Here is a 16,521-nt window from a genome sequence, read left to right on the forward strand (position 1 = left end):
TCTTAGAAGTGCTAAACAGTGTTTACCAGACATCTAACAGCAGAATACTCTTTCATACTTGTGGCATGTATGCATGTATACATCTCTTTGAAACAGAAATACTTCAGAAGAGAGTTTTGCATGAATAGTTAAATGAGAATTATCTGTTCAAATTGAAATAGACTACATAAAATTATCTTCCCTGCTTCCCTGCGTTCCCTTAAAAAAATGAGGGGGAATAAAATATTTGTAATGAACCAAACCAACCAGCACAAAAAAAAACCAGCTCCCAGAAATGGCTCAGCAAGTTTTTCCAAAGATGGAAATTCTATGACTTCTGGTAGGACACACTGTTGTGGCAGAAGCTATTACTAGGCCTCTGCTGACCAAATACCTGCATGAGTTACGATTTCCAATAAACATGCCTTTTAACTCTGTTTAAGAAGGAAGAATTATGTGCTGTTGTAAATGTTACAACAATTCCCAAGGCCACATACACATAATGGAACAATGCTGTAAATCCAATGCTTTTAACTATAAAGCGCTTGTAAGCTCTGTCTGTCTTTGTTCAAATTGCTCAGGCTTCCCCAGCTCATAAAAATATAATATGAAATTATCGGTAAACAAAAACATAATCAAAAAACTTTCCTCCTACTGCAAAATCCAGACATTAAAAGCAAATAAGTAGTCACTGAAAATAAACAAAACAAACCAAACAACCAAAAATCACAACAAACCAACACACCAACTCAACCATTGGAAAGAAAACCTTCCAAAAATCCAGAAGAAAGATTGTTATGCTTAGTTAAGGAAGTTTTGTGCTTACCTTAATATACCTACAATTTTTTTGATAGCACATTGGACAATATCCCGAGGAGAAAGGCCTAGATCTCCAACAGCCACTTGTAACAACTGCTGCACCATGTCCAGGGGCTGACCATCTATACACATGGCTACTGCTTGCTCATGGATTTTTTCTTTCTCTGACCTTGACAGATCATATAAATAGCCGTACTTCTGTAGTGCATCCTGTGAACAGACAGTTTTTGGAACACTAATCAGTGTACTGCTTATTTACAGAGCTGTATCAGTCTTCCTTTCTGCTAGGAATTACCATATACTGAGGAAAAAAAAAAAGATTGATGGAACCGAATGTTCAAAACCCAGGTCAACAAAAGCAAAGGTAGAAAGCATTAATAAAATATGACAGAAGATTGATGTCTATCACTGCTAGTCATGGTAACACTCAAAGCAAGCACTTGATCAGTAATCATTACCTGTTTGCTGCTTTTCAAATAAGTGATAAAACTGTGAGTGAGTGTTTCCAGATGAGCAAGAGATTGTTGCAAATGATTCAGTGTTTCTTCATAAGCAGCAGGTGGGTTTTCAGCATCTTTCATGTCATTATCTGAAGTTTTTTTTCTTGATTTCTCAGAAAGATGTTTGACTGCCTTAATAGCCTTCTTAGTCACTTCTATCCTGGCTTCAACTGGCAGCTGAAAAAGATTGCTCAATTATTTATTCATTCATTACCTGTACACTACTATTTGTATTTCAGCAGTGCCAAGAGGTCAGGTGGCTCCACAACACAGCATAAAACTAAATGAAGTATTTAATGGTCAACAACTTTGTTTCTGACTTGTCATTTATTAAAATGATCAGTATTCCTTTACTTTCTTCTGCTGTCCTTCTTTTTACTGACTCATGTTCATTTTAAACCATATGAACTTCTTTTCCTAATTATATTAATTATTTTTGTATACTGCCACCTCACAATCTTTCATTTCCAGTTCTTCACTGAGAGATGTGTGAGAATTGCTTTACAAGACTGACTGAAAACTCACCTAAAATTAGTTTTGTCAGGTTTAGACCACTGTTTAAAATATAAGATCATAACCATAAGCAAAAACCCCATAAGGACTGAGAATTTTTAAATCAATCTATTTAAAGCCCAAGGTATCCCAAATAGTAATGATACAAAATACTTTTAAAGACCTGTACAACCAGCTGTATCTAGGCATTAAACTGAAACGAAGTCTGACCGTCCTGTTTGGGGAAAGACGCAGCGTGGGCTCAAAGTCCAAAACAAAGTCTGAAGTATGATTTTAGACATTCACGTATGATTTGCTCATTTGTAACTTCAAGTACAGTTTTAACAATGCTTGCAATATACTTTCTAATGGGTGGGAGTGTCCTCTGCCTGAACTCTAAACCTGAAGCACTGGGTACTTTTAACATCTGGTGTTTTAGTTACTGCAATACTGAACAAAGACATAAACAATTTTAACTTTCAAGTTGAAATACACAAGGAATAGAATAAAAATGCTTAAATCTGTATGACACAGTGAATAGGAAATAAGATGAATTATCATAAAAGAGGGCAAATAAACTGTTACAGCATTATTCATACGAAGTCCAAGAGATGTTTACAGCATGAATTTAACTAGCTACTTCCAAAGCCATAAAAAGTTTGATCAGCATTATTTAGTGGAAAGTTTTAGAGTTTACATACTGTAAAACTCCCTAGATAAAAAGTCACAAGTGAAAGATCTATAGTTTACTCCTGGTTTTTTGTGCTATTACTGTGAACTGCACTAATGGTCTACTGGATATTTTAAGGATGAAAGCAAAATAAGTGGACATTATTGTTAGAGCTAAGAAAGTTTGCCAGTTTGAATGTAATACAAAGGGAATTTTACCATACAATTTCAAATGTAACAGAGTTCCATTCCCACTCAAATTAACTGATTTTGTTACTGTGAACAAGGCCTCAACATCAGGTTTTACTCTAAGCAGAGAAAAATTCATAGCCTCCACATCACATTAAAATCTAACAACCATGGTTGGATTTATATATCCATTTTATAAACATGATAAAAGAAGAAAACAGCTACATATTTCATTTTTTTCTCTTCTAGTGTACATTCTAATGTTCAAAATGCAATTAAGAGCGATGCAAAAAGCAAACAATTTAAGTATTCCATCTAACTTATATCCTAGAGAAAAATGTCAATATACTGCCAGTTAAGAAGTCATGTTGCCATAAGCACATGCAGAATAAAGCATTCAGATTAAAAAAAAAGAACGAAGAAAGAAAATACAGCTTTTTCACAAGCCTGTTTTAATTTTGCATTCACATTTGCATAGTGCCAAAATGCAGCATTATGAACATATAATTTCCCTGGTTATTTTATTCCAAACCATGAATAGCTCTCCCTCCATACTTCTAGTCAGCTTCAGTAATGAGATTTGGTATCAGAACCAGTGATAAAAATGTAGCTTAGGGGTTAGTTCAAGCTTTGTTTGCATGTGAAGTGAAGTTTTATATTTAAAAAGCTTTTACAGTTTAAGAAGATTTTAAAATCTATAGACTAATGTGTAATAAAAAAATCCTAAAAATCTCTTTTTAAACCGAAGAACACCACATACTATTTTACCTCAACAGATTTTACTCCTCAGGGTAAAAAATCATCTCATAAGCCTATTCTCCTCAAAGTATATAAGTATATACTTCTTAATAAAGTATAGTATGAGTATCATTTACTTATATGTGAAGATGTTGACCCTGCTACTCTTGTTGCCAGTGATTAACATTCAAGCGTGAGATTATGGCAACAGCTCCACTCCTTTTAATGGCACAGGAACCTGGGATCCCAGCAACACTGAAACACAGAATGGGTGGAAGGGGCCAGCAAAGGGCATTTGCTTGAACAGAGCCACCTACAGCCAGTGGCCAAGGACCACAGTTCAGGAGGCTCCTGAGTATCTCCAATGTGGGAGGACTCAACAACTCCTCTGTGCAACTTGTGCCAGTGTTCACTCACCCTCCTAATGAAAAATGGGTTTTTATGTTCAGATGGAACAGCTGGGTGCAGTTCCTGTATCTGCTGCCAAATCACAGAATCACAGAATGGCCTGGGTTGGAAGGGATCTTAGAGATCACCCAGTTCCAGCCCCCTTGCCTTGGACAGGGACACCTTCCACTAGACCAGACTGCTCAAAGCCCCACCCAACCTTGAATACTTCCGGGGATGAGGCACCTACAGCTTCTTTGGGTAACCATTTTTCCTAATGTCTAATGTTAACCTACTCTCCAGTTTGAAGCCATTCCCTCTTGTCCTGTCTCCATCATGCTCTTGTCTGTCTCCATCTTTCCTGTGGGTTCCCTTCAGGTACTGGAAGGCCACAATTAGGTCACCCCAAAGCCTTCTCTTTTCCAGGCTGAACAATCCAAATTCTCTCAGTCTTTCCCCATAGGAGAGGTGCTCAATCCCTCTAATCTCATGCAACTCTTTGTTTGCTACCACTGAGCATGACATTAGATGGCACAGAACACACCTCTGGCCAGCCCAGGTCAGCTGTCCTGGCTGTGCCCCTTAACGACTTTTTGCCTATCTGCAGCCTACTCAGGGCTGAGGTGTTGAGATAAAAAATAAGCCTTGACACTGTACAAGCAGTGCTCAGCAAGTCAAAATCCCAGTGTGGTATCAACACTGTTTCAGTCACAAATCCAAAGCACAGCCTCATTGAGGCTGCTACGATGAAACAAACTTCATTCCTACCAGATGCTGTAAAATTCATCTGGAAAAAGTTTAAATGGAAGTTTAAGGAACTAGTTAAAGAAAAGATATTTATGAAGTTTTCTATTAGTGAAGTTTCCTATTCCACTCTCAAAGCAGATTTAATTAAAATAACTATATAAATGAAAGGCACAAGAAAGTACCTTGCACTGATACTAGAAAAAGAAGTACTGTCAATATCCATGAACAAAACAAGGTCAGGCAAGGCAAACCAACTGAACTGGAGCACAGTGATAAAATGAAGCCAAGTAATTCAAAAAGTAACATCTGAATGCAGTCACGCTATGTAAGAACATTTCTTGTACACCTTCAGGCAATGTCGTGCCCTTTTTCCTTAGTGTTTTATACAGCATTAAGTCAATCAGCCAGACAAAAGATAGTGAACAATACTCTGGGCTTTTTTTTTTCTTTTAACTGAGCTTTTTTTATACAGTTATTTTAAACAGCATTTAGTGCCTTTAAAGTCAAGAAAATGATGCAGGTTAATGTTCAGTTGTAACAGGTTCTCATTCCACACCTCTCTGGTATGTGGTCAAAAAAGTACTACTGACTCAGAGAAAATAAGTCAACCTTTCAACTGAAATCACTAAGTTGCAAGAAAAGTTATTTTAAAACTTTTAAATCAGAATTTGGGAAAGAAGTTATAAAAGATGGAATGTTAAACAAAAAAACATAATCAGCTGTAGTCTGATGGAAGTCTGCAATAGAGTACCCATGTAAGGAAAATTTCAGCTTCTCTTTCTCTACAGAAGACCTGACTGATGATACCACTGCTTTTTATTCTGCTTTTCCCATCTAAAGCTGTAGCCTTTTCTTCTTCTAATCAACATATTGTGCCAAGCTCCATTTGTAGTGTGTGTTCAATAAAGAAAACACAGTGATTTAAAAATATTGTTTTCAGTTGTGTTTATGTTGTGCTAGGCTTTTTTTCTAGAGTACTGTTAATCAAAATACCATCAGGGCAATGACCTATGAGCTCTACAACAGACGGTTCTTTGAAGACATAACCAACTCCCTAGCACAATGAACAAAATGCTGGCAATGAAGAAATTCCAAAAAAAATCCCAAAACTATCTAAAATGCTCCACAAAGATCACAGAAACAGGAACAAATGGGAAATCATCATGGTAAGAAGTTGGTATGATCATTGCTATAATTAACAAACCATGACATCAGTATTATTTAAAAGCAAACAGAGCTGCTGGGAAAAAAGATGACATATTCAAAATGCATACAAAAATATAAGCAGTCATTCCAATGAATATTTGGAATATCTCCCATTTAGGAAGAAATCTGTTCCATACCCACAAATAGCCTATTCTTAACATTACAGAGACTGAATGATTTATTATTTAGTCAGAAAGACTTAAATAGTTATACAGAGTTAAAAGCATATCTGAGTAGAAATGCCACAAGCAGGAAGCTTCTCAAGGGCTTGCAGCAGTGAGCTTCTGTGGTCAAGGGATCAATAGATCAGTCCTTCAATGCGTGAGGAAGGCATTGACAAAGCCTTAAGGTCCTTGCCTGTTTCATTTACCACAAACACAAAAAAATATTACATCAATCTGTACCTTCTTCAACTACACTAACCATGTTACTTTAGGTTTATGGTTTACTGAAGTCCCACTATGATGCATCTCTGCTCACACATTCCCACCACACAATGTGACCATTTAATGAATGCTTAAGGCCTGGGAACTGAATCTCATCTTCCAGGTGGTAACTCATTTCTATTGATTGCAAGAAACATGGGAGAAAAGAATCTCTGGCCTCTTAGAGCTAGAAGTACCTAAAACCGTGTCACATCCTGAACTACAGTCAGTATAACTATGCTAGTTGCCTTTTCATAAATGCAAACTCCTCATCCATTTCTCCAAATTTAGACATTCTCTCCATCCCTTTACCCAGTCAAACACTGCTCATTCAGTCACTGCTGGCCCAATTAATGAGAAAGCTAAAACATAGTGTCTGTGGAAAGGGACAGGTGAATAAAAGGGCCCCTGGCAAAGCTCATCACATTCCTGTCTTTGTCAGGAAGAACAAGGGGTTGCAGAAGCCACCACTAAACCCCTGTGGTTTCATTCCCTTTTGCATAATTACACATTCTGCTCCCAGGTTTTCTGCCATATCCAAGTGACACACAAGCAGAAGCAGCTGCCTATTGCTTTGCTGCGCCACCACTGCTTCTCCTTACTTCTACTGAAATACTGGAACAGCAGAGATATTTTGATGTCTGTTTCCTAAGTTCCCACATGGTGACAACAGCAATGCTACCTCTGAAGCTGAGCTCATGTAGCCTACAGTGCTATGTAACCAAGGTCCCATTACCTCAGCACTTGAGACATTTCTCAATTGTTTCTAACCGAAAGAGTTTCTCCATGGAGATACTGTTCCACAAGAATACCAGTGGAGTGCATCTCATCATCTCCCTGGAACATTCTCTCTCTCTTCTTTCCCACCTTCCCCTTCTGACATTTTGAAGGAGTGAGAGAGAGCTGTGAGGGTATCCAACATTTGTTTTTTTTGGGTTTTTTTTGCCAGTTCACTTCTCAGCACTCCTAAAAAACCCACTTCACTCTCACTGTAAGCTTCCTCTCAAAACTTCCTTTATGAGAGAAAGCTCAGATGTCTCAGTGACAGTACAGATTATTTCATTATAATGACCATGGTTTTTTGCATTTTCACTGAGTATCAGCACTTCCATGAAATACTTAAATATGCATCTATTGTGGGAATAGGAAACTGATATAGCAAAGTATTTGGTCACAAAAATAGACTGGGAAGAAAGTGCTGAATTAGAGATTAAAAGAGTGAGCACATGACCAGGGCAGCCCCAAAACACATAAAATTTAAGTAACAGGTGCAAGGCAAAAGACTGCTTTTATGTATGAAGTGTTTTCCAGATGAAAGGTAGAGGAAAGAGACCTCAGAGATAAGTTTCCAGGGTCTACAATGATAAAATTTCTCATGGTACAATTCTACTTGAGAACTGAACAGGATCCTGAGGCAAAACTACTTGCAAGCTGTAAATCCCAAACCCAGTGCATGGCACATTAGGTGATTTGACCAACTGTTTCAAGCACTTCTTGAGCATCTTTCATGGCCAAAAAGCTAACAGGTCTCTACTACAAAATTCTGCCTGACCACAAACCACGATCATCTTGCCTTTAGTGTTTCTTTCATGCGATTCCTTCTCTCTACTCTCAAGAGGGTAGAGAAAATGTATTAGAATCCTGAACAGAAACAAAGGAAAATAATCAAGGTGTTTCAAAACAGACACATAGTGGAGGATATCCACTCTCTCCCTGTACCATTCATCTGGAATAAAGAAGAAATAACCTTGAAATACTCAAGAAACATTAACAGCAAGAGTTTCAAGTAGTCTGTTGCAATGACCATATGTAAAGACAGTACTTCCTTCTCATTAGACAAGCCATGCCCTTGCTACCTCAGTTCAGGGTCAAGTCTGGCAATTAAGATCTCAGGAGAAGTCTGAATCATTGCTCATAAGAATGAAAAAGTACCTTTATGAGATAAAAGGGATCAAAACACCTAAGCCAAGACAACAGTTCTGCTAAAAAGGCTTCAGAGACAGCTGATGGAACTAGAGAAAACATGCTGGTCTACCCTGACAGTCAGATCACAGCATAAATTCTGTCCTGACAAAGTTTCTTATTAACCCAGCTAGCAATTTTTTTCACCAAATTCTGATATAGACAGAGGTTAGATGGGTTTTAATAAACCTATACTAATATTGTAGGAACATTAAAACAGTATTTAAAGACAGAACAAACTGAAATTCACCTCATTAAACATGGTGTATAAATACCTCAGTAAAACTGTCACAAACCAAAATAAAGAAGATAGACACAAAAAAAACCCCTGGACACTATCGCCTTTTCATTTCAGTTAAAGTTAGGGAAGACATCTCTAGATCTTTTAATAAAGTCAAATCTAAGAAATCTCATTTCTCTTTTGTGCTTCACAGTAAAGATATGTAAGAAAGCATGGGTAAATCTATATGCTAGAAATAGCCTTGCAAGTAGGTTTCACTGAGCAAAAATAAACTCCACATCTGGTAATATCTGTTACACACATGGAAGTGCATTCCTTCAAAACCAGGCTTTCAGCCAGATGAGATTACAACAGTTTATAATTTACATTATTACAATGCTTAGAAACCACATGCATTGGGCCAGAATACTTTCTCTGTGGAACATCTTATTCTGAATGCAAAAGCCTGGTACTAAGCACAAGCCCGTGGCACAATGAATTTTAGGATGAACACAAGTAAATAAATACAACCACACCAGTGTCTGGTGGAATGAGAATGCAACAGGGCACAGGCAATCCAGGAGGCTTCTGGAATGCACTAATGACAATGTCCTTCTCAAAGTCATACAGGAACCAACTAGGAGAAGTGCTATGCTGGAACTTGCTTTCACCAACAAGGAAGGACTGGAGGACTTAGTGCAATGAGGAGGGTGCACAGAAAGTTCACTGCTCTGGACTTCAGGGATTTGCCATGGGATAAAGCAAAGAGGGACCCAAAAAGGTTGGCTGATATTGAAGGATAGCCTCCTTTAAGCGCAGAACAATGTATCCCAAAGAAGTAGTAGTCAGGCAAAAAAGCTAGGAGACCTCTAGGGATGCAAAAGGAACTTTTGGAAAAACATAAAACATCAAAAAGAAAGCCTAGAGAGGATGGAAACAAGGACAGGTACCCTGTGAGGCATACAGAGGAACTGTCCCAGCAGTCAGCGATCAGGTTAGGAAAGCTAAAGCATTGCTCAAACTAAATCTTGCCAGGAACACCAAGAGCTGCAAGAAAAGCTTCTGTAGATAAACTGGTGAGAGAAGAAAGACTAGGGAAAATGTGGGTCCTCTCTGGAAGGAAATAAGAAGCGGGGTTACCTGAGACATGGAGAAAACATAGTGACTCAATAACAGCTTTGCATCAGTCTTCACTGGCAAGTGCTCCAGCCATGCTACCCAAGTTGCAGAAAGCAAATGAAGGGACTGGCAGAGTGAAGAATAAGGCCCTGCTTATTCTTAAAAAGCTCATGCTCAAGACCATCTAAGGAACCTGAAGGCGCACAAGTCCTGAGTCCTTATGAGATGCTTCTGTGGGTTGTGAGGGAATTGGTGCATGAATTTGCTAAGCCACTATCCATCCATTTGAGAAGTTGTGGCAGTCTGGAGAAATTCCCACTGACTCTAGAAGGGGAAATAATAGTCCTCATTTTTAAAAAAGGATGACCTAAGGAACTGCAGGTTGGTTAGTTTCATCTTGGTGACTGGCAAGATCATGGTGCAGATCCTCCTGGAAACTATGGTAAGGCACAGAAAAGCAGAGGTGGCTGGTGACAGCCAACACAGCTTCACTAAGGGCATATCATGCCTGACAAATCTGGTGGTCTTTTCTGACAGGGTCACAGAACTGGTGGATGAAGAAAGAGGAGCTGTAACTGGTGTCATTTACCTGGACTGGTGCAAAGCATTTGACACTGTTGGGCATGACACACAGACTGGAGAGATGAATGTGACAGATGGACCACTTGGTGGACAAAGAACTGGCTGGGTTGGCTGCATACAAGGAATTGCACTAAGGACTCAATGTCCAAATGGAAAGCACTGACAAGTGTCACCCCTCAGGGGCTGGTATTGGGACTGGCACTGTTTAACATGTATGTCAAACACAGGGACAGTGGGACTGTCTGAGCCCAGAGGAGGCCACAAAGATGTGCAGAACAACTCTCCTATGAGGACAGGCTGAGAAGCTGGGCTGTTCAGTAAGGAGAGGAGAAGGCTCTGGGAAGACGTTAGAGCAGCCCTCAACACCTAAAGGAGGCTGCAGGAGAGCTTTCCAAAGGGCCTGTAGTGATGGGACAAGGGAGATGGCTTTAATGAAAAGGGGCAGGTTTATATTATATTGGATAGATGGAAGAAATGCAGAAATCCTCCATGGCAGGGAGGATGGAACTTGATGGTCTTTAAGGTCTCTTCCAACCCAAACCACTCTAAGAAGTACACAATATCTTATTCTCAGTTGAATGAGCACACAGGGACTTTGGGGTTCCATCAAAACTCTCACATCCACAGATCTAACTCCCCTAAGTGAATAAAAATCCTTTCTTTTCATACTGGCTGTCATAAAAAGAAAAGGTAGTCAGGGAAAAGTTTACAAATTTATCTTTAAATACTGCAAAATGAAAACTGTAACATCTCCTGGGACTTTCTTCTTGATGCTGTATTGAACTCATATATTATATGCTTCACCTGAGGACTAAAATTCTTTAAAAATATCTCCTTACCTTTGTGACAGCTTTGGAAGAAAAAGTAATTTCATCAATGAAAGTAGCAATATCATCTGGATCAAGTCTATCAAAGTATTTGGAACACATATCATATGCATGTAGCCACTCATCCATGGTTTCTGGTATTTTTTTAATGAGATTGTGATCGCCATTCCAAAAAAGTTTTTGCAACCACACAGTATAAACAGAACTTGGTGACAGCATGCTGCCATCTTTTTTAGGAATTTTGGGAGCCAGTTTGGAAATAGATAAGATATTTTGACTTGTAAGGATGGGCTCCAATGTTTCCAGAGGGTTTTCATTTTCATCTGTTAGTTTTTTGTAATTAAGACCTAGTGACAGAAGGAGAAAGAGGTAAAAGTTATTCATAAATAAATCTACTCACACTCCAAAATTACATGTGAAATAATGGATACACTAGCATCTGCAGAACTAAAACGACTCTATCCTTTTGACAAACTAAAAAGGCCTATCCCCTTTGACAAGCATAAATACTGATAGACTTAGATTTTATGATGTCCTGGTGCATGTGAAATTTCTCAATCCATGGAACATATTTTAACATTATATATCACTCCAGCAAGGGGGAATGGGTTCCAACTGAAAGAGGGTAGGTTCAGATTAGATACATGGAAGAAATCCTTTGCTGTGAGGGTGGTGAGTCACTGGAACAGGTTGCTCAGAGAAGCTGTGGATGCTCCATCCCTGTCCAAGGCCAGGTTGGGTGGGGCACTAAGCAACCTGGTTTAGTGGAAGGTGTCCCTGCCCATGGCAGGGGATATAGAATTGGCTGATCTCTAAGATCCCTTCCAATCCCAATTGTTCTGTGATTCTATGACACAACCCGAAAAATGCAGATTCTCAAAGAAGCAAGAACTTCTATATAATATATAGAATCATGCTAGAACTTAAATGTAAATCCCAGAAAACCTCATGCAAGTCAAAGCATGAGTCTTCGTTATTTTAAAATATGTATTCAGATCATGTAACAACTTAGCACTTCAGAAAAACTGCAAGGCACTAACTACAAGTAAACTAAATAAGGTCAGCTAGAGATAGGACACGTAGATCCATTTACATCAATATTTATATAATCAAGAGTCATGCTACTACTCCGCTTCCCAGAGGAAGAACATCCTTGCAATTAATTTACCAACAACAGAAGTATTTCTAGAAACGATACTATTTTGTTTTCTTTGCCTATAATTTCTAAAGTAACTGACTTCTATTGCCATGTTCTTATTCATACACTTTGGGCCTGCAACCTCTGTAAACACTTAGCTGTTGTTCCTTCACTCCTATCTCTAAACTATGCTGAACACTGAGAATTTTGATTAGGCATGTAGTACAAAGATTTAATTTTTTACCATGCAAACTGACGAACTTATGTCTGACATATTTTCCCAGGACTTTTTTTTTTAATAAATTGCTTAAATAAATGAATGAAACAATAATTCATGGCAGAATTTTCTTTGGCAAGCATCACAGAACTTGACTGTCGAATAAGATCAATAAGAACTGAGGGTTATCCCTCATCTCCAAAAAAATTGACTTTTTTCTTCCTGCAATACATGAATTCATAGGCACCATCTCTTCAAACTTTGCAGCACAGTTAGTGTCCAATACAAATTAGGTTCCAATACTGATCAGTTAATTCATCCTCACAGGAGGTAATGCTATACAGTGTGTATTTTTCATTCTGAAACTGGATTTGGAGTTGTAAAACTAAAATTCAAGAAAGTATCCAACTAACAAGCAAATTGAAAGTACTATTTCAAGTTCCAGAATGCTTAGGAGCAGTGTATTTTACAGTAATTGTCTGAAAATGAAGGGCTACAAACAATGCTGTAATTCTGGGAAAGGAAAAGATAATATCAAGGGTAAAACATAACAAAAAATTATCCTCTTTCAGACAAACAAGCACAAAATGCATAAAGTCCCTAATATATTCTGTAATTCAGGCTCTCGAAAGGTAAACTTTCTTAAGCACATTAAGAATATTCATGTTAAACTTGTAGTGTTAAAAATTATACTCTAGGAACTTGATATTTTTCATTTAAAGTTTCACTATGAAATACCACCAATAATTTTAAATTGCATCAGTAACAGAACCTGCTCTTAACTTGTTTTTTCTTGCTGTGATCAAATAAATTTCCAGTAAAACAAAGAGAAAGAATTTGTGACTATATTAATTGTATTCATCTCCTTTGCTCACAGAAAAGAAGCAATTACCAGGAAAACAAACTAGCTGAGCATAATCATGCCAATACTTACATAATAAAGTAATAAATACAGTTATGAAGAAAACAAACAGGTATTCTCTTACCTGGTGCAACCGCTTTGAATTTTTTCAGGAGTCGGATGTGAGTTTCAGGTTTAAGAGCATGGTTCACCACTTCTGAGCAGCCACAGTTTTCCAGGAGTGTAAAATAGTAAAGCAACCGCTGGTGATCTTGGCCTTCAATACTTGGGTAAACATATTTAGCCATGTGTTCATGGAAGGTTTCAGGACTGCTTTTCAAAGTCTCAAACAGACCAAGACTTTGTGCTCTTTCTTCTATTTGCAGTGTCGATAACCTGTGTTTAGAAATGACTTTTGCTTAAAGGCCTGGATGTGCCATGAAAGACTCTTACAGCTGCACACCTGGGAGACAGGACAATCCTTCCCTCTCTTTAGGGTCTCACTCACAAACACTTAGATAATTGTACACTCTATAAACAAAAGCTAAGCAACTCTTGTATTTCCCCCCGATCCTGTTACCTGTTACCTTGGACATACAGATTAAGGGTTATGAATACTGAAGTGGAATTCAAAGCAGGACTTCACATCTGTGAGTATAGCTATATGTAAAAGGTAGAATACATCCAGGACATGTGTGAAGAAAGACTTTATTAAACAAACTAACCAGCCACTCGTGGCTGAATGACGTTCAAAGATCCTACTGCCCAGTTAGAAGCTTTCCCAATCCATTACATTCTGTTTTCCGTAGCTGATCAGTACCTGTGTACCTCTTGAGAGATATTATCACTGAATATTGGCTCTTGCCCAGCAATTAATCTGCTTGGCACTATTATTCATGTTTAGGACAGTTTACCAAGACTTTGACAGTTTAACAAGTTGCTTCTCAAACTGTCATCCACGAAAGCTTATGAAAATATCACTAAGCCTTGGGTTGACCTCAGTCAGTCTCACTGCTTCAGGAAATTCTTTCCTGAATCTTTTGAAAAGAATACATTAGCTTTTTCACAGTATGAATTCAGACACCTCCAGCTGACTACATAAAAGATAATCACTCTTTTTTCCCCTCAGCTGGGAGAAAAATGGGTGCATATGGGTGCATATCATCTTAAGTTTATCTTTCTCAACTCAAAGTTTTACCTAAATCTGAGGAAAATCTACTTTAAAACTGATTAAATTAGAATTTCACCATTTCCCTCCCCAAATACACATGCTGTAAGTTAGTGTTTCTCTTTATATCCAAGTAAAATGTCTCTGTTTCATTCTTAAAGATGATTTTGTTATAGCAAACACCACAAATACAACCTTCTCAGTTTAAAAATTAACTGATTTCTTAGGGAGAATAAGATATTTTTTAGTTATTTTTACATCTGGGACCTATCCCAAGATGGTTAATGTTGCAAGCATTCTTTTAATTCTACAGATTCTTCTGATTTGTTATTTTTTCTACAATATTAATGAAAACAAGTATGATATTAATAAAGTACCATCCACTCTTCATATTGGGGAAAGCAGACACTTCGACCTGATGTATTTCAAGACTGTGATATGACTAATTTTTTGTGTTCATACCCAAAGTTCAAAGTAAAAGCTAGTTGAGCATTAAATTTTATGAGGATTGGCAGATGTTTGCAGTGTTTTTAGGGCAGGGCTGATTGCAGATAGGAAGAGTTTATGGTGTTGTTCAGAAAGATTCTGGAACAAGAGGTTCTGTGATAGGCAAAAGTTTGTGTTGCTGAAATCATAAATTCCATTTTATAGAGTTTTGATAATCAAATGTGATCAGATTCCTCAAAAGAAATAACTAAATTTCCTCTTGATTTTTATAAAATGTCATTCTGAACAATTTTCAGACTCATATTTCACAAAAAAGTCATAATTCTTTGTCACCAAATAATCAAAAGAACAGTTAATACAAACTATGTTAATTCAAACTATGAAGCTCTTTTGAGCTTCTCCCTATATAAAGTGGCTTACAGAAATACTGTATATTTGGTTAAAGAGATTAAGTCTTAGAATAAACTTAATTTCAGTTCAGAATGAATGCATAATGAAACATCTATTATTAATGCCATAATCCCAAGACTCAAATATACTGTAATGGTCATTTGCTGTCAATCAATTTTAAAATGAGATTATGATACAAAAATATGCTCAGCAGCATATTATGCTATTATACATCAACTTTTAAGACTTTCTTCGAATTTCACTGGAGAAAATATGGTTACTGTGTACTTCTGTGATTTCAGAATTCTATGAATACTAAATCAAGGAGGAGAAGAACAAAGAAAACAATAGAAAACTGTTGCAAAACAGTTGGTAATATTTGAGTCCCAGAGAAGGCAGCTGGCTCTTTCACACTCAGCCCAGTGCTGCCATGTTTATATCCTGGCTGTTTTGTTTAAAGCAGTAAATAATTCAGCAGCATCAAAATTTAGAGGGTACGACTTCTATGTTTTTTGGAGGAAGTGAAGAAAAGTCTCAGAACATTATTTCATCTTCTCCAGACAATTCACTAGGCTTTGTTTTTTATGCCTCACATTTTAAAAAATGTTTCAATGCTTTTTTTAATTAATAATTAATGTTAAGAGACGTACCAACACTGCTGCAAGCTAAAGGTGCTTTAAGAATGTAACACTTGAAACAAACCAAATTAATTTCATCATATCTGTCAGAACAGTAGGTAAGAGCTGCTGCATTACACAGGGAGTTCTACATCACTGTCATCTGCATGTGCTATTCAGGCAAGTAGCTTGGTCTTCCATCAAATGGGTTTATTCCTCTTTCAGTAGTAAAAACTGCCTGACATGATGTAAGAGGTTAAAATAAATAAATACATAAATTTAAAAATATAGGTCCTAAAGCCACTGTGGAATAGACATTATAAGCATCCCTCCCCTTATGCCACAGCAGTGCCAAGTTTGGTCTGCCATAATCTTTTAGGCTAGAACAGTTTCAGTAAAACATTGTTAAAAGAAAAAGCCTACTTCTATCAAAAAATGAAACTAATATGAACAGATGCACAATGTGAATAGGGATATATTTATTTCCTCTATTATGTAGAATAGAGGTCAAAAAAGAGCAAAAAAAGAGTAAAAGAGAAACGATCAGGTTTCAGGATGTATTACAGGGACTGTCAGAGTAACTACAGGATAAGTTGCTACTGCAAGAGAGACCTAAACATTCAAAATTATGGAAACTTGAACACTGAAACAAAGTCCTGGAATACTCTGAAGAACAGTAAGACACACATGGACTTTTAACCTTGCCTGCAACAGCAGTTTTCACAGCTGGCTGCAGAAGCATTACGTGGAAAAGACAAATATTCCCATACTATCCCACCACAAGACAAATGAACACACAACCCAAACTCCACTCCCAATATAATTAAATTCTGTCATACTTT

At 37.5% G+C, this 16,521-nt stretch overlaps 1 protein-coding gene across 1 annotated transcript in view; it reads right to left on the bottom strand.

The window, feature by feature from the left end:
• Positions 1–16,521, bottom strand: part of NBAS (NBAS subunit of NRZ tethering complex) — a 161,214-nt gene that overhangs the window by 44,034 nt on the left and 100,659 nt on the right. Inside the window, exons 43-46 of the mRNA XM_054630256.2 lie at positions 13,203–13,453; positions 10,874–11,208; positions 1,257–1,475; positions 806–1,008 (exon numbers count right to left, since the gene is read on the bottom strand). Coding sequence (XP_054486231.2) covers positions 806–1,008; positions 1,257–1,475; positions 10,874–11,208; positions 13,203–13,453 — 1,008 coding nt within the window. The remainder of the gene's footprint in view (positions 1–805; positions 1,009–1,256; positions 1,476–10,873; positions 11,209–13,202; positions 13,454–16,521) is intronic.

This window comes from Agelaius phoeniceus, chromosome 3 (assembly GCF_051311805.1).
Source record: "Agelaius phoeniceus isolate bAgePho1 chromosome 3, bAgePho1.hap1, whole genome shotgun sequence".
In the NCBI taxonomy this organism is placed as follows: Eukaryota; Metazoa; Chordata; class Aves; order Passeriformes; family Icteridae; genus Agelaius; species Agelaius phoeniceus.